This window comes from Kogia breviceps, chromosome 11 (genome assembly GCF_026419965.1).
Source record: "Kogia breviceps isolate mKogBre1 chromosome 11, mKogBre1 haplotype 1, whole genome shotgun sequence".
NCBI lineage: Eukaryota > Metazoa > Chordata > Mammalia > Artiodactyla > Physeteridae > Kogia > Kogia breviceps.
In genome coordinates this window covers 85,282,826-85,297,340 of record NC_081320.1, presented here as the reverse complement: position 1 = coordinate 85,297,340, position 14,515 = coordinate 85,282,826, and the positions used below count along the sequence as shown (strand labels likewise).

General features: G+C 47.2%; 1 protein-coding gene across 4 annotated transcripts; it reads left to right on the top strand.

Moving 5' to 3' along the window:
- Positions 1–129: 129 nt before the first annotated feature.
- On the top strand, positions 130–12,229 carry FKBP1B (FKBP prolyl isomerase 1B). 4 transcript variants are annotated; one of them, XM_067008036.1, is made up of 4 exons: positions 130–159; positions 5,237–5,284; positions 10,455–10,567; positions 11,621–12,229. In XM_067008036.1, the coding sequence occupies exons 3-4, from the start codon at positions 10,457–10,459 to the stop codon at positions 11,747–11,749; spliced, it is 240 nt and encodes a 79-aa protein (XP_066864137.1). In that variant the 5' UTR covers positions 130–159; positions 5,237–5,284; positions 10,455–10,456; the 3' UTR covers positions 11,750–12,229. The 4 variants fall into 4 exon arrangements, with proteins under 4 accessions (XP_066864137.1, XP_066864136.1, XP_066864134.1 ...); XM_067008035.1 differs by lacking the exon at positions 130–159 and adding an exon at positions 1,538–1,730 and having other exon boundaries at positions 11,576–12,229; XM_067008033.1 differs by lacking the exon at positions 130–159 and adding an exon at positions 1,542–1,730.
- Positions 12,230–14,515: the final 2,286 nt, after the last annotated feature.

Here is a 14,515-nt window from a genome sequence, read left to right as displayed (position 1 = left end):
CTGATAGGTGAGCGGTGGCTGGGGAAGCTCGGCAGTGACCCTTGCCTATTGGCTATTGCTTGTGTCCCATTATGAGACGGTATTTCCTATTGGCTAATAAGCTCGGACTTTGCCGCACAGACCTCTGGGAGTTGTATTCCCCGTGAAACGCCACCGAAGGTAAGCCGGCTACAATTTCTCCCTTGAAAGGTAAAGCGCTTTCCCCCACTTCTCATCGGTTCTCTTAGTCTAAGAAGGAGTCCGGGAGCCCTAGAGTCAACACGGCTTCTTAACCTTTTTAGGGGTGCGGGGGTTGTTGGGGGAAGGAGCCGAGGACCTCTAAAATAAGATAAAATCTCCTCAGAAAAATGTTCTTTTCCGTACACAAAATACTGAAGCCGTTCCATGGACCTGTGCTAATTACAAACCGTTATTCTACACTTACCCCAAAAGTGCCTGACCATGGCCACAGTTCAAGAAGCTAGTGCGTCACTAGGCTTAAGACAGGCTATACCCCTGGGAGACTCTGGGCCACGCCTTGGGGCCGCCCATGCGGAATTTCAGATCCTGACCCTCACAGTACAGTTGAGCATAATGTTTCTTGAACACACAGCCAACCCTCCTTCAGCGATGCTGATAACCTGAAGTTTCTGCCCCAACCATCTGGGAGAGAAGGAGAAGAACACCTCTAGGGCCCACTCTTCTTTGCTCAGGCTTTTCTCCCCATGCCTATCTTCCAGCACCATAGCTGGAATAATCATAGCTTCATATCAATTTTTGCAACAATGCATGAAGAATGAGAAAAAGAGAGAGAAAATCCCATTCATTTTTCAAACAAATGTTACCTTCTCCAAAAAAATACCTTTCCAGATTCTTATGTCTCCTTTGGGTGGAGGTGAAGGGTCTGGTAGAACTCATTCATTCATTCATTTATCCCACAACTTAAATCACTCCACGCCGTAACTGTTTGTGTCCCTGCCCATCACAGATTCAGTTCCTCTAGGACAGCAATTCTGTCTTAATTCAGCCGGTATCCCCAGGGTACAGTTCTCTGCCTTGAAAGGTGGGAGTCCACCTGTGCGTACGTCAGAACTACGCAGGATGGAGAACAGTGGTTTAGGGGGGGTGGGGGAGAGTCAGTAATTACAGGCTTCTCCTCCGCCCCCACCCCTCAGCTTGCCCCTGCAGATTCGGACAGCCTAGCTGGGGTGGGTACCTTTCTGGTGCTTCCATGACGCTCTGAACGCTATGGCAGTGAACGCAGTTAATGAAAGTGTTTGTTTAGTTGCCGGCCTTCTCCCCCAAGTCTGTGAGACCGAGTTGACCGGCCCCCCTCACCCCAGCTTAACACAAAGTAGGTGCTAGATAAATATGTGTTGAACGGATGGATGGATGAATGGATGGATAGATGGGTGGGTGAATGCACGAGTGTCTGCATGCCTCCCGCAATAGCCTGGTCAAGCTCCCGAGCAGCCGCGTCAGGGTCCCTTCCCCCGAGCCCCGCCCCGGTCGACCCCACCTTTCCGCGCCGCTCCGCCCCGCCGCCCCCTTCCCGGTGGCCCCTCCCCGCGCAGGTCCCGACTCCAGCCGCACCTCCTCCGACTCTGCAGTGGCGGCGGGGTGGCGAGCCGGAGTGCCAGAGGGCCAGGGCCGGAGCCGAGCCGGGGTCGGGGAAACAGCGGGGACCCTCGGAGGCGGGGCCAGTGGGACCGCGATGGGCGTGGAGATCGAGACCATCTCCCCGGGAGACGGTACCGGGTGGCGGAGCCGGGGGAGGAGGAGGGGTCTCGGGGCGGAGCCCGGCGGGCGGGGGTCCGATTCCGAGGTGGCGCGGAGGGTGCTGAACAGGGGAGAGCTGGCCTAGGATGGGGGAGGCGGGAGAAGACCCTAGATGGGACTGTTGGATGTCTAGCACACATCCTTCGCCATCCCCTTAAGCGCCTGCTCACCTAGAGGAACGAAGGCGGCGGCTGGAGGCTGGGGTCTGCGGCCCGCCACCGCCCCGGGGGCCTCGGGCTGCCGCTGCCCGCTGCTGGAACCGCTCGATTATCCGCTACTCCTGATTTGCTAGGGCCGTATGATTTGCTCCGCTTTCCCTGCCCTGCTGGGTGAGCTCTGGAAACAGGGGAAAGGACATGCTTTGGGGTCTCTTCTGCTCGGGGCAGCCCCCTTCTAACGCGCCCGCCTCCCGGCCTCCGGTTGGGCGGCCCCGTGCGATCTGGACGCTGTAGGGACCGAGCCAGTCTGGGAATGATGGAGCGCTTCTTCCACTGCTTCTGCATCTTGCTTTATGCTCCCTGCCCCACTCAGCCTCTCCGGCCATCCTGTCCACTCCCATGGCTTTCATTATGGGCTGCAAACAGATGGTCTCCAAACTTAAGCCTCCAGCCCAGGTCTCCAATCTGAGTTCCAGGTGGTCCATTTATCCAGCTGCTGCTCAGCCTCTATCTGGACCTCCCACGGATCCCTCAAAGTCGTCAAGTCCAAAACAGAACTCATGCTCCTGGTCTTCCCCACTCCCTAGCACTCCTCTGTGCTCCCTTGTTTCCTGCCTCAGGACTGGCACCAGTCACTTTCCCAAGCCAGACATTACAGACATCACCCTTCTGTAATTGAGCTTGGATGTGCCAGGAGTAGCTATTTCTTTATTTCTTAAACCAACCTTAATTCAGACTGGAGCCCTCATTTCTGCAGGATTTGACAGGCAAACTGCATGTCAGACATTATTGACACTCCCCCACCCCCAGGAAATTGGAGGGACTCTTGGTTCTTGGCCACCCTCCTTATTGAAAAGCAGTGGTCCCTAGAAGTCCCAGACACAACCTTGGATCACCCACGGGCTACAGGCTTCCTTTTCCATGCTGGGAACCGTGGTTCTGTGTCCCAGGAAGCATCTCCCTGAGGCCTTTTTACCCCCCCGGGGCACTGCCATAGAGTTCTGTCAGTGGCCTCTAGGACTCTTCTCCTTTCCCTGGTTCAAAGAAGCGTTTAGAGTTTTCTCTCCTTATCCTCCCTCCCTGGCTAGACAAGGGGCATTTTCTCTTGAAGGGGGATCAGATTTTTAGGGAAAGCCTGGAGGAACTTTGGCCTTCTGCTTTTAGCTCAGTCTAAACCCCTGAGTCAAGAAAGCACAAAAGGGCCAGCTACCATGCTATAACCCAGAGGGGGCAATGTACCAATTAATATTTAAATGACTACGCTGCAGTGCTGGGGATGCCTGCCTTGGTGGAGCCCACACCAAATCCTGCCAAGTTCTTCTGCTGAATATCTCTAAGGCTCCATCTCCTCAGCCCCTGCCCTAGTTTCGGCCACCATCATCTCTCACCTGGGTTTCTGCACAGTCTCTAAACTGGTCTCCCCACCTCCATTCTCACCTCCTGGCCTTCCATCTGGCCTCCCACCTCACCCCCACCATTTTCCCCACCAGAGCCTGAGCACTCTTTAAAATGCATATTTGACCATGCCCCTTCCTGGGCATAAAACGTTTTAATTAATTTTACTTTTTCTCCAGGCAGACAGTGATACAGCCTCCTGTTACCTTCCACGCTAGAGCCTCATCTCTTACTACCAGAACCTACCCCCACCACCAACTTTTCCTCCAGCTTTATCGAGCTGTCTGCCAATTGTTAAATACACCAGTCATTCTGCAAATATTTATTGAGCATATACTGTGTGCTAGACTACTGCTCGATTTGAAGCCTTTGAACATGTGGTTCACTCTTCCCAAATTATCTCCCTTACTTCCTTGGTAAACTACTCATCTTTTAAGACCCAGTTTAACCATTATCTCCTCTCTGATACTTTCCCTGCTGCTCAGTCAGTCAGGTGCTCCCTCCCAAGGGCCCCCATCTAAATGTTGGCTCAGCTGTTAGCCCTCACAAGGCTTTAAATCCCACTCAAATTTATACCTCCAGTGCGGACTCTCCATCTGTCTACTTGTAGTACAAATTCACATGTCTAAGAGGCATCTTAAGATTGCCACCTGCACAAATCTGTTCCTCATCAGTCTTCCCCATCTCAGGAATCAGCTCCTCCATCCTTCTAGTCGCCCAAACCTAAAACCCAAGCATCGTGGTTGTTTTCTCCTTCTCTCTCATCCTGGACCCCATCTCCACGCCATTAGCATGCCCTGTCAGCTCCCAAGTATATTTCCAATCTATTTTACTCTCTTCACTGCTGCCAACCACTTTACTTCAAGCCATCATTGATTTTCTGTCTGGATTATTGCAACAGGCGCCTAACTGTCCATCCCACACACAGCAGCCAGAATGATCTTATAAAATCTTAATTCAGATTATGTCATTCTCTTGCTTAAAACCTCCAGTGCCTTCCTGTTGCACTTAGAATTAAATCCAGCTCTTCAAGGCCCTGTCTGATCTGGCTCTTTCCCACTTGTCTCCACTTCCTTCCCTTCTTCCCAGTCATCTAGGCTCCTTGCTGTTTTGTAAATGCACTGATCCTTTTCTGCCTCACAGTTTGTGCGCTTGCTGCACCCTCTTCCTGCAGTGCTTTTCCCAGCGTGTTGCTCATCCTTCAAGTCTCAGCTGAAATGTCATCTTCTCTGAAAGGCTGTCCTGGACCACCCATTCTAAAATGGCCTGTCCCACTGTATCTCTCTGTAATTTATCATTGTGTTTATGTTCTGTAGAGAACTTATCACAATTGATATTGTCTTGTTTATCTGAGTATTGTTTGTCTCCCTCCATTAGAATGTAAACCCCAAAAGAGTAGGGATCTTGTCTGTATAATTCACTGGTGTATCCCGAGATCAGGCCCAGGCCTTGCACACAGCAGGTATTCAGTAAATATTTGTAAATGATTGTGTTTATTCATCCTTGTGCACAGTCATCACCCTGCATGATAATCTATTATTTATGTGTCTGTTTCCCTAACCTCATTGTGAGTTCATAGATTGCTCTGTGTCTCTGGAATCTAGTCTAGGCCTGGCAGAGAGTAGGCTGTCAGAAAGGTGTGTGGAATGGATGAAGAAAAGTAAAAAGAGCAATAAAAGAAAGGAAAAGGACCAGGAGAGAGTGGAGTTGTGGAACCCAAGGAAATAAAGTTCAAATCAAGGCCAGAGAAGTAAAGTGACTAATCTGGCTTGTACAAACCACAGAGCCAGAACTGGAACCATGGGCATCTCCATGGTATGGAGGGGAATGCGGGCCAGAGCTCTTGGTCGCAATCACACCTGAAATGTCCCAGGTGACTATCTCCAATGCGCTGTTCATTCATCTATCCTCATGTCTCCTTGCAGGAAGGACATTCCCCAAGAAGGGCCAGACGTGTGTGGTGCACTACACAGGTAGGCTTCACTCCCTGAGCCCTCATCCAGACCTGCCCCTCCCCAGGCAGGTCTCTCCTCTGACACTCCTCTCCAGAGGTATCAGCTCCCCCAGACCAGGCCCAGAGCCCAAGGCAGCCAAGTCTCCCTCTGACCAGCTATCCCCAACTCCTCCCAGCCAGCCTTGAGGGAATGAGAAAGGAGGCTTGCAAGGTTAACCCCTGCCCTCCTATACCACCTCCATTCCCCTTCTGTCTGTTGCAGGCAGGGTGGAGCCCTGGCCCTCCTGCTGCTGTCCGATACTTGGAAATTCCTCTTACAGCTCTGAGAGCCCTGACCCTCCCTGCAGACTCCCTTTTCATCCTACAGTGTTATTAGAACAGAGGAGGTCAGCTTCCTGAGAATTCCCTTTCTTTTTTCAGAAACAGACCATTCAATTCAGCCTACTGTTATTGATCACCTACTGTGTGTGAGATGCTGTACTGAGCAGGAGGGGCACAAAAGTGAAACAAGAGGATCCCTACCTTCATTAGGCTGGGGGTGGGGGGGGGAGGGCAGGAAGTCAACTGGAGGCTCTGAGGCAGTGCGAGGCGCGGGTGGCAGTGCCTATGTCAGGGTGCTGTGCGGCCAGAGCAGGCCCCGCCTCTGCTGAGCCCTCTTGAATGATCTGCACTGGAAGGACAGGTGGGCTAAGATCCTCAGGACTGCTGGCGGGAAGGTTACAAGCAGATGTTTGTTCCAGGGGTTGAGTGCTTTGCCTTGTGACCTGCTTCCCAACGTGGCAAACTTGGTGACAGCCACTTAGCAGACAGCAAGGCCAGTTTAATTCCTAGGACATAGTCAGATGGGGCCTTTTTTTTTTTTTTTTTTTTTGTGGTACGCGGGCCTCTCACTGTTGTGGCCTCTCCCGTTGCGGAGCACAGGCTCCAGACGCGCAGGCTCAGCAGCCATGGCTCATGGGCCCAGTCGCTCCGCGGCATGTGGGATCCTCCCGGACTGGGGCACGAACCCGTGTCCCCTGCATCAGCAGGCAGACTCTCAACCACTGCGCCACCAGGGAAGCCCCAGATGGGGCCATTTTAGTAGTTCTCTGAGCCAGTGTGAAGTGCCAGGTTGATTCTAGGCAGACAGTGTGGGTATTTCTCAACAGCTATGTTGCCGGTTGCTGACGTCAGTGGGCTGGAGCTGTGTTTTATCTCCTGGTGATGTGGCCTAATTACCATGAGTCTTCTGGGGCCTCTGACCTGTGTAATTGATTTATCTGTTCTACATGTTGCAGACAGACCAGTCCTTGTCAAGTTACTCAAACCACAACATCCTTTTGCAAAGACCTTTCACAATACATACAGACAGGAGGCAATGTGCATTAAATACTAACATCAGCCATGAGTGGCTCTGGTCTGGGGAGGGACTGTCTCATCAAACCTAGCAGGAGACTGTATGGGACTTTTTGGTAACTTTTTTATTATATATAAATACAGTAGAGAATATAACTCTAAGATGTACAGCTCGATGAAATTTTTCTAAAGTGATCACACATATAACCACCCCCCAGATCAACAGACATTTCCAGCACCCCCAGGACTCTCCCTCTTGCCTCTTCCCAGTCATTACACCTCCCTAAAGGTAAACAGCATTCTAACTTTTTGTCCCTGTGGATTGATTTCACCTGTTTTGAACTTCATATAAATGGAATTGTAGAGTATGTACTCTTTTGTGTTTAGCTTATTTCACTCATTATGTCACTTTTTTCACTTTTTATGAGATTTATCCAGAGTAGTTTGCTTTTTTATTCCTGTACAGGTCATTGTATGAATATATTGCAGTTTATCATTTCTACAGTAGATGAACATTTAGATTGTTGTTAGTTTTTAGCTATTATGAGTTGTGATGGTTTTTGGTGCCCATGTGTAGATATTCTGGTTGGCTATATGTATGCAGAAGTAAAATTGCCAGGGCACAGGGTTTTACCTATGCTCAGATGTAGCAGGTCCTGCCAAACAGCTTTCCAAAGTAGTTGTGCCGGTTTCCACTGATACCAGCAAAGCCTGAGCATTCCAGTTCTACATCCTCATCAACACTTGGTGTTGTCAGGTTTTTGTATTGTTTTTGGCCTGTCCTGGTGGTTTTGACTTGCACAGCCCTGATGATTAATGAAGCTGAGTACCTTTTCATGTGCTTCCTGACCATTTGGATATCCTTGTTAGTTTGCCCAAATTTTGTCCACTTAAAAAAAAAATTGGTGGTCTCTCTTTTTCTTATTGATTTGTAGGAGTTCATGTGTATCCTGGATGAGTCCTTTGTTGGTTACACCTATTCCAGACATCTCCCATGCTATGGCTTGCCTTTTTACTCCTTTATTGGCATCTTTTGAACTGAATTCTTAATTTTAATGAAGTCCTACATATCAGTTTTTTCTTTTTTTTTTCTTTTTTTTTTTTTTTGCGGTACGCGGGCCTCTCACTGTTGTGGCCTCTCCTGTTGAGGAGCACAGGCTCCGGACGCGCAGGCTCAGCAGCCATAGCTCACAGGCCTAGCCGCTCCGTGGCATGTGGGATCTTCCCGGACCGGGTCACGAACCCATGTCCCCTGCATCGGCAGGCGGACTCTCAACCACTGCGCCACCAGGGAAGCCCAGTCTTTTCTTTTATAGTTAGTACAGTTCAGAAATCTTTCTCTATCCCTAGGTCATGAAGATGTTCTTCTATTTATAATTTTATAGAAGCTTTATAATTTTATCTTTCATATTTAGGTCTGTGATTCATCTGGAACTGATTTTTATGTGTGGGTGAAATAGGGGTTCACTTTGATGTTTCATTTTCCCCCATATTCATATACAGTCAATCCAGCAACATTAATAATAAAAAAATCATCCTTGGGCTTCCCTGGTGGCTCAGTGGTTGAGAGTCTGCCTGCCGCTGCAGGGGACACGGGTTCGTGCCCCGGTCCGGGAAGATCCCACATGCCGCCGGGTGTCTGGGCCCGTGAGCCATGGCCGCTGAGCTTGCGCGTCCAGAGCCTGTGCTCCGCAACTGGAGAGGCCACAATAGTGAGAGGCCCGCGTACCGCAAAAAGAAAAAAAAAAAAAAAAAATCATCCTTTATCCATTGCATTCAGTGGCACCTTTGTCAAATCAGGTCACCACGTATCTGTGAGTCTGTTTCTAGACTGCATGGTTTTGGATGAACCTGCAGCAGTAGATAACAGTATATGGTCTGAAGTGGATTAAGTCATATGAAACCTGAAGAAATTGGGGAATCAGCAAATCAGTCTTTAAGTGGAGTGTGTGAATGTGTGTGTGCACATATCCATATGTGTATTGTACAAGTATGTGTCTGTGTGAATGTATTATATCTGTGTATCTAAATATTTTCCTAGCATCTGGCCATCAGGGGTTTCTTCTGAGGGTCTATGCATATATGCATGTGAGCATGCTTGCGCATCTCTGAATATCTTAGCAACCTGTGTGTATGCATGAGTTTGTATTTGATCTCCTATATCTGATACAGAAGTATCCATCTGTGTGCATCTCTGTGTAGTGATAGGGTTTTCTTCTTTGCCTGATTTAGTACCCAGGGCAAGAGCACAATTTATTCTGCCCAGAAAATAGGTAAATAAGAATGTTTCTTGTATACATTTCTGTTGCAGAAATTAGGAAGTGGAATCACAGATGCTCAGATACTGAGCAGGCCCAGACCTTTCATGTTAAACATGGCAAATCTGAGGCCATGAGAGAGGAAGTAATTTGCCTCACTTCACACAATGAGTTAGTGTCAGAGTGAAGTCAGAATCCAGTCTCTGAACTTACAGGCTAGGCCTTTCTCTGGTCCCAAATTGTCTTCTGTTGTGGTCCAGGGGCCACAAGAAGTCATGGAATAGCATCATTTACAGAATGTCTGATCTTTGAACTAGAGACACAAGTAAGAACAGAAAAGAGAAAAGCAGCTCTTGGGTCTTAGGCAGCTGGACTGAGACAACACAGGTACATCAGGGATGACAAGGTATTTTCAGCTGGAGGCTGAGGGATGCTCCAAACTGCTAAGACAACATTTGGGGTGTTCTGGGTTCACATATCTCTTTTGTATGAGGTCAGGAGGCCACCACTGACTGGCTGGGTCACTTTAAAAAAAAAATTTATTTACTTATTTATTTTTGGTTGTGTCGGGTCTTAGTTGCGGCATGCGGGATCTTTCATTGCGGCGCACAGGCTTCTCTCTAGTTGTGGTGCGCACAGGCTCTAGGGCGCACGGGCTCAGTAGTTGCAACTCATGGGCTCTCTAGTTGTAGCGTGCAGGCTCCAGAGCGCACGGGCTCTGTAGTTGCGGCACGTGGGCTCTCTTGTTGCGGTGCATGGGCTTAGTTGCTCCACGGCATGTGGGATCTTAGTTCCCCAGCCAGGGATCGAACCCATGTCCCCTGCATTGGAAGGTGGATTCTTGACCATTGCACCACCAGGGAGGTCCCTGTCTGGGTCACTTTACAGTTACAGTTCACTGTAGTAAAGGATGATATGACCTTTGGGTTTTTGCATGTTGGGGGAACCTTGGGCAGACCAGGTGCGGACTCAACATGAGGATGAAATGCCTGGGGAAACAGACCTTCAGGTTGAGGCAGCTCCATGATAAAAGTTGCAGTGTGCAGAAGTACTTGAGAAAGGTATGACCTGAATAGGGAAGGGAAGGGAAGGAAGGGGAAGGCAGAGAGAAGGTTATCAGGCAGACAGCTAGATCTTAAAGTGCCTGGATACAATGTAGGCATTTGGATTCTGCCTCTGGAGAGTTACTGAAGTATTTTAAGCAAGGGAGTAATAGGAACAGGTATGTGTGTGTTTTTTTTTTTTTAAATCATTCTGGGTACAGTATGGAGAATGGAATGGAGGAGTAAGAACAGAGCAAAAAGGCCAGTTAGAGTTGGTTCCTGTACACAGGTGAGATATGATGGTGGCTTGATGAGGACACAGGGTGGTGGTAATAGAAATGGAGAAAATAGCTGGGCTCCAAAGATATGTAGGACTTGGTGATAGGCTGTATGTGGAAGTATCCAGGTTTCTTGCTTGGCCAACAGGACGGATGGGGAGGACTGAAAGATAGAAGGTTTGCACAGAATAGAATTCCATTTTAGACATGTTGAACCTGAACTGGGGGTTAGCTCATGACCGCAGTTATTTTCCACCCTATCCTTGCTTTCACAGGAATGCTCCAAAATGGGAAGAAATTCGATTCATCCAGAGACAGAAACAAACCTTTCAAGTTCAGAATTGGCAAACAGGAAGTCATCAAGGGTTTTGAAGAGGGCGCAGCCCAGGTAGGACGAGGATCCTTGTTAAGGGGGATTTGAGGAGCTGGGGGTCTGGGCTCAGCACTCTGCCCTCCACCCTTACCCTATCACAGACCACTACTGCTTTGACTCCACTGTCAGGGCATGGCGATGCCACCTAGTTTCAGTCCTGGCTTTGTGTCCCCACCCTTTTAGTTGCCAGCATGACTCCTTTCTGTCACTGGGGGCTCTCATCCCAAGCACATCTCCCAAGCTAGTTCTGAGCAAGCCTGTGAGCTACCAGCGGTTTGGGACTGAGGCAGAAGAGCTGGGGTGGGCGAGGCCAAGGTGATTTTTTTTTTTTAACTTAAAAAAAAAAACCCAATTTCAGACTTGCAAAAACATTGCAGGTAGAGTTCCCATATACTTCTTTACCCAGCTTCCCCAAATGTTAATGCTTTACATAACCATAGTACAGTGATGAAAACCAGGACATTAACATTGATACAATACTATTAACCAATCTATTCAAATTTTTGAGTTGGTTATTCAAAATTTTAAAATTGATTATTCAAATTTCACCAGTTATCCCACTAATGCCAGACAAGTTCTTGAGGACTGCTGTGATGAGCCCTGGTTCAAACTCTTCTTTGCTCTATGAAGTCATGTGATGCTCCTTGCTGTGGCCTCTAATCTCTAAATCTCTCTAATGAACTGCTTCTATCACCTACTTGAGCATGTACATGTACATGTGCTCTTTATACACCTCTTTAGGCTTCTTTGGAAGAAGGAAAAATTATGAACAAATAGAAGTGTTGGGCCATACACTAATTGAATAACCAGCAGTGTTTGTTGGATGAATGAATTTGAGACTACTTTGTACAAGTTATTTTCCCGCAGTCAAGTCTGTTAGTCTGAGGCACAATCTGCATTTGTTACAACTCTTAGCATCACTTGAATGTGCCACGTATAAAACTCATCTCAGATCTTCAGAGTTACCATAAGGATGGTTTGGGAAAATGCCATAGTTATCTTACTTTTTTCTTTTAAATCAAGCTGGGTCCTCTTTCTCCTCTCCCCATATGCCCCCATCCCTGCTAGATGAGCTTGGGGCAGAGGGCGAAGCTGACCTGCACCCCTGATGTGGCGTATGGAGCCACGGGCCACCCTGGTGTCATCCCTCCCAATGCCACCCTCATCTTTGACGTGGAGCTGCTCAACTTAGAGTGAAGGCAGGAAGGAACTGAAGGTGGCTGGAGATGGCTGCTGCTCACCCTCCTAGCCTGCTCTGCCACTGGGACGGCTCCTCCTGCTTGGGGCTCTTGATCAGTGCGCTAACCTCACTGCCCCAAGGCATTATCCATTCTCTCTGCCCAAGTTGCTCTGTATGTGTTCCGTCATTGTTCACGCGCATCTTTGCTTGAGGAAACTTCAGTTGCAGATTGAAATGTTTCAGGTTGTGCATTTTGCGTGATGCATGTAGTAGCCATTCCTGATCACAGAACAGATTTCTTGTTCGCACAATCTACACTGCCTTACCTTTACTTAAGCCAGACACACAAGGTGCTCAGACATGAAATGTACATGGTGTACACAGAGGGACTTGAGCCAGTTGCCTTTGCTGTCACTTTCTCTCTCAGAAATTCTGCTGACTTAAATGATGTCCTTTTTGGAAATGATATGAAAAATAAAGGCTCTGTGCTTGACAAATTCCTGTCCATCCTTATTGAAGGTAGAAAGTGCTTTAGGGACCACATAAGTCAGTTGCCCTTGGGAAAAGAGTGGAAAGGAGAAGTAGCCAGGAGAGTGATAATAAATACAGTACAGGTTTCCCCCACTATGTGAAAGTAGAAAGAAGAGCATTCCTGTGAAGCCTTTTGTAAGCTGAAATGGTATAAAGCGAAGAAGCAATTACCTGAGGGCACGTGTTGCTTATGGATGCATGAAATAAATCGAGATAAAAGCACAGATGCTCACAGACACAGTTCAAAGCTATGACAGCTTGATGCCAAGATGCTGAGTATAGTTCTCGGGGAAGGAGCTTGGTGGTGTCAGTTTCACTGCTCAGGGTTCATACTGCCTCTATAATGGCTCTGAATGCTATTTTTGCTTTTCTCCTTTTTTCATAAAAGCAAAAATCCTTTGTGGATTTCATTCGTGCAGCAAAAACAGGTACTCCTGTAGGTCTTTCCTAAAAGTGAATTAGCGTGAAGCGAACTTTCGAAAAGCGGGGATACCTGTGGCTCCGACGTACCTATTGTACTGCTGGTCCTTGTTCTATTTTTAATTTTTTCTAATTTTAAAATAAAATTACCACCAATCCTCTAAGCAGCCCCACAAGGTAGGTTATGACTTGCCACTCACTTCACAGGCTCAGAATTCCCCTCTGAGTAACTAAAGGAATACATTGTGCTCAAAACCCACAGTTTAGCAATCGAATGTGGGATTTGAACACTTTAGGTGATCAACCATGAAATCTACATTTGGACTTAGAATAAGGATGAGCTCCCTTCTTGGAAAAGATGGAAAAGTGCATTTTGTGCACCTAAAGAAATGAGGGTGTGTTAGGCCTCAGAGCCACACACTAACTCACATTAGGAAGTTACTTTTGAAAATAAATGTGTGCTTATTTTCATCTAGATTTGCTCTAACTTTACAGTGGGGAATTACTTCTGAGAAGAATTCATGATTTTGAACTTGTTTCCACATAATGCTGCTTATTTTAATCTACATTTACTGTAACTTACAGGACCTTCCAGTTAGGTTTTACAACCAGCCTGCTTACTGATATGTGTTAGTGTACGTCAGGGGAGCCTGTGGCAATGTAGCTAAGAGATTTTTCTTTTAGTTGGCATGGGTGAGAAAAGCTCTTGGCCATAGTCAGAGGTATTCTGTCAGCAATGTCTTGGAATAGTTTCAAGACTGAGGGAGGGGCAGGTAACAGGTACTGTTAGTTTCCTTAATAGACTCATTGATAACACGTCACATGACGATACATGTGATATGGTGACACAACATCTTGATTATTTTATGTATCCCTTTTGTCTCCAAGAAGTCCTGGCTGTATTCCCCTGCTGAGGACTGAGGAGTTAATGAAGATGCAGTGCTTTAAGATGCAGAAAGTGAAATGAGAAAGGGGCTGCTTTGCTTTTAATCACCAGTTCCTGTGCTCACCTCTGCAGTGGGACCAGACCAGTCAGGAGGTGCTGCACTCATTCCTTTCTGGGGGATTTCCTTCAGAATGTCTTGGTTCCTAGCTTTCCTCAATGACACAAATGTCTATAATTTCTCAGAACTCAACCTGTATAAAAGAGAGTCACGTTTCCTGCTGTGACACCAATAGGATAACTAAAAATAGCACCAAGGACCATTTCAGGTGCCCATTATGGAGTCACATAAAAGACCTCAGTCTAGAGTATTTATAGCCAACGTGGTAATAGGAGACACTAAGAAGAGGTGGGGGGAAAAGCAAATACCTACTGGCTAGCACCTGGAGAGGATATGATGCTAGGCTTCACAGGCCCTACTTTACTGGCACTCTTAAAACTGCGCCTTCAATGCCTGGTGCAGAGGACTGATTGTAACTATGTCCTCAGCATTTTACTACACACATACGTGGCATAGAGCAGAAGCTCAGTATTTGTCCACTGAATTAAAGTTCTTGTAACATAACTGGAACAGGCTAAAAAATTTCCAAACAATTAGAGGGCATTTTTTTAAACTCTTAACTTCAGGTCATGAAATTCAACTAACAAATATATTAATCAAAATGACAGACCAGCTGTAACTGTCAGCAGAAGGAATTTCCCCTTTTATTAATTTAAAACAACTTATACTAGGGGCAAGTCAGTCTGCCATTTAGACAAATCACACTATAAGTCTAATTTGTCGTCCCATTACAAAAGTCTTTTAGAAAATTTTTTACATTTGTAAATACCTAAAAGCACACTGTGCATTACAAAAATTAGTAAGAAACTCATAAAAACATTCACAAGA

Excerpts from the sequence above, each read along its gene's own strand:
- FKBP1B (XM_067008033.1), top strand. The coding sequence starts at position 1,694 with ATGGGCGTGGAGATCGAGACCATCTCCCCGGGAGACG. Across the intron at positions 5,285-10,454 it reads GTGTGTGGTGCACTACACAG|GAATGCTCCAAAATGGGAAG; the intron begins GTAGGCTTCACT and ends TTGCTTTCACAG. Across the intron at positions 10,568-11,620 it reads TTGAAGAGGGCGCAGCCCAG|ATGAGCTTGGGGCAGAGGGC; the intron begins GTAGGACGAGGA and ends CATCCCTGCTAG.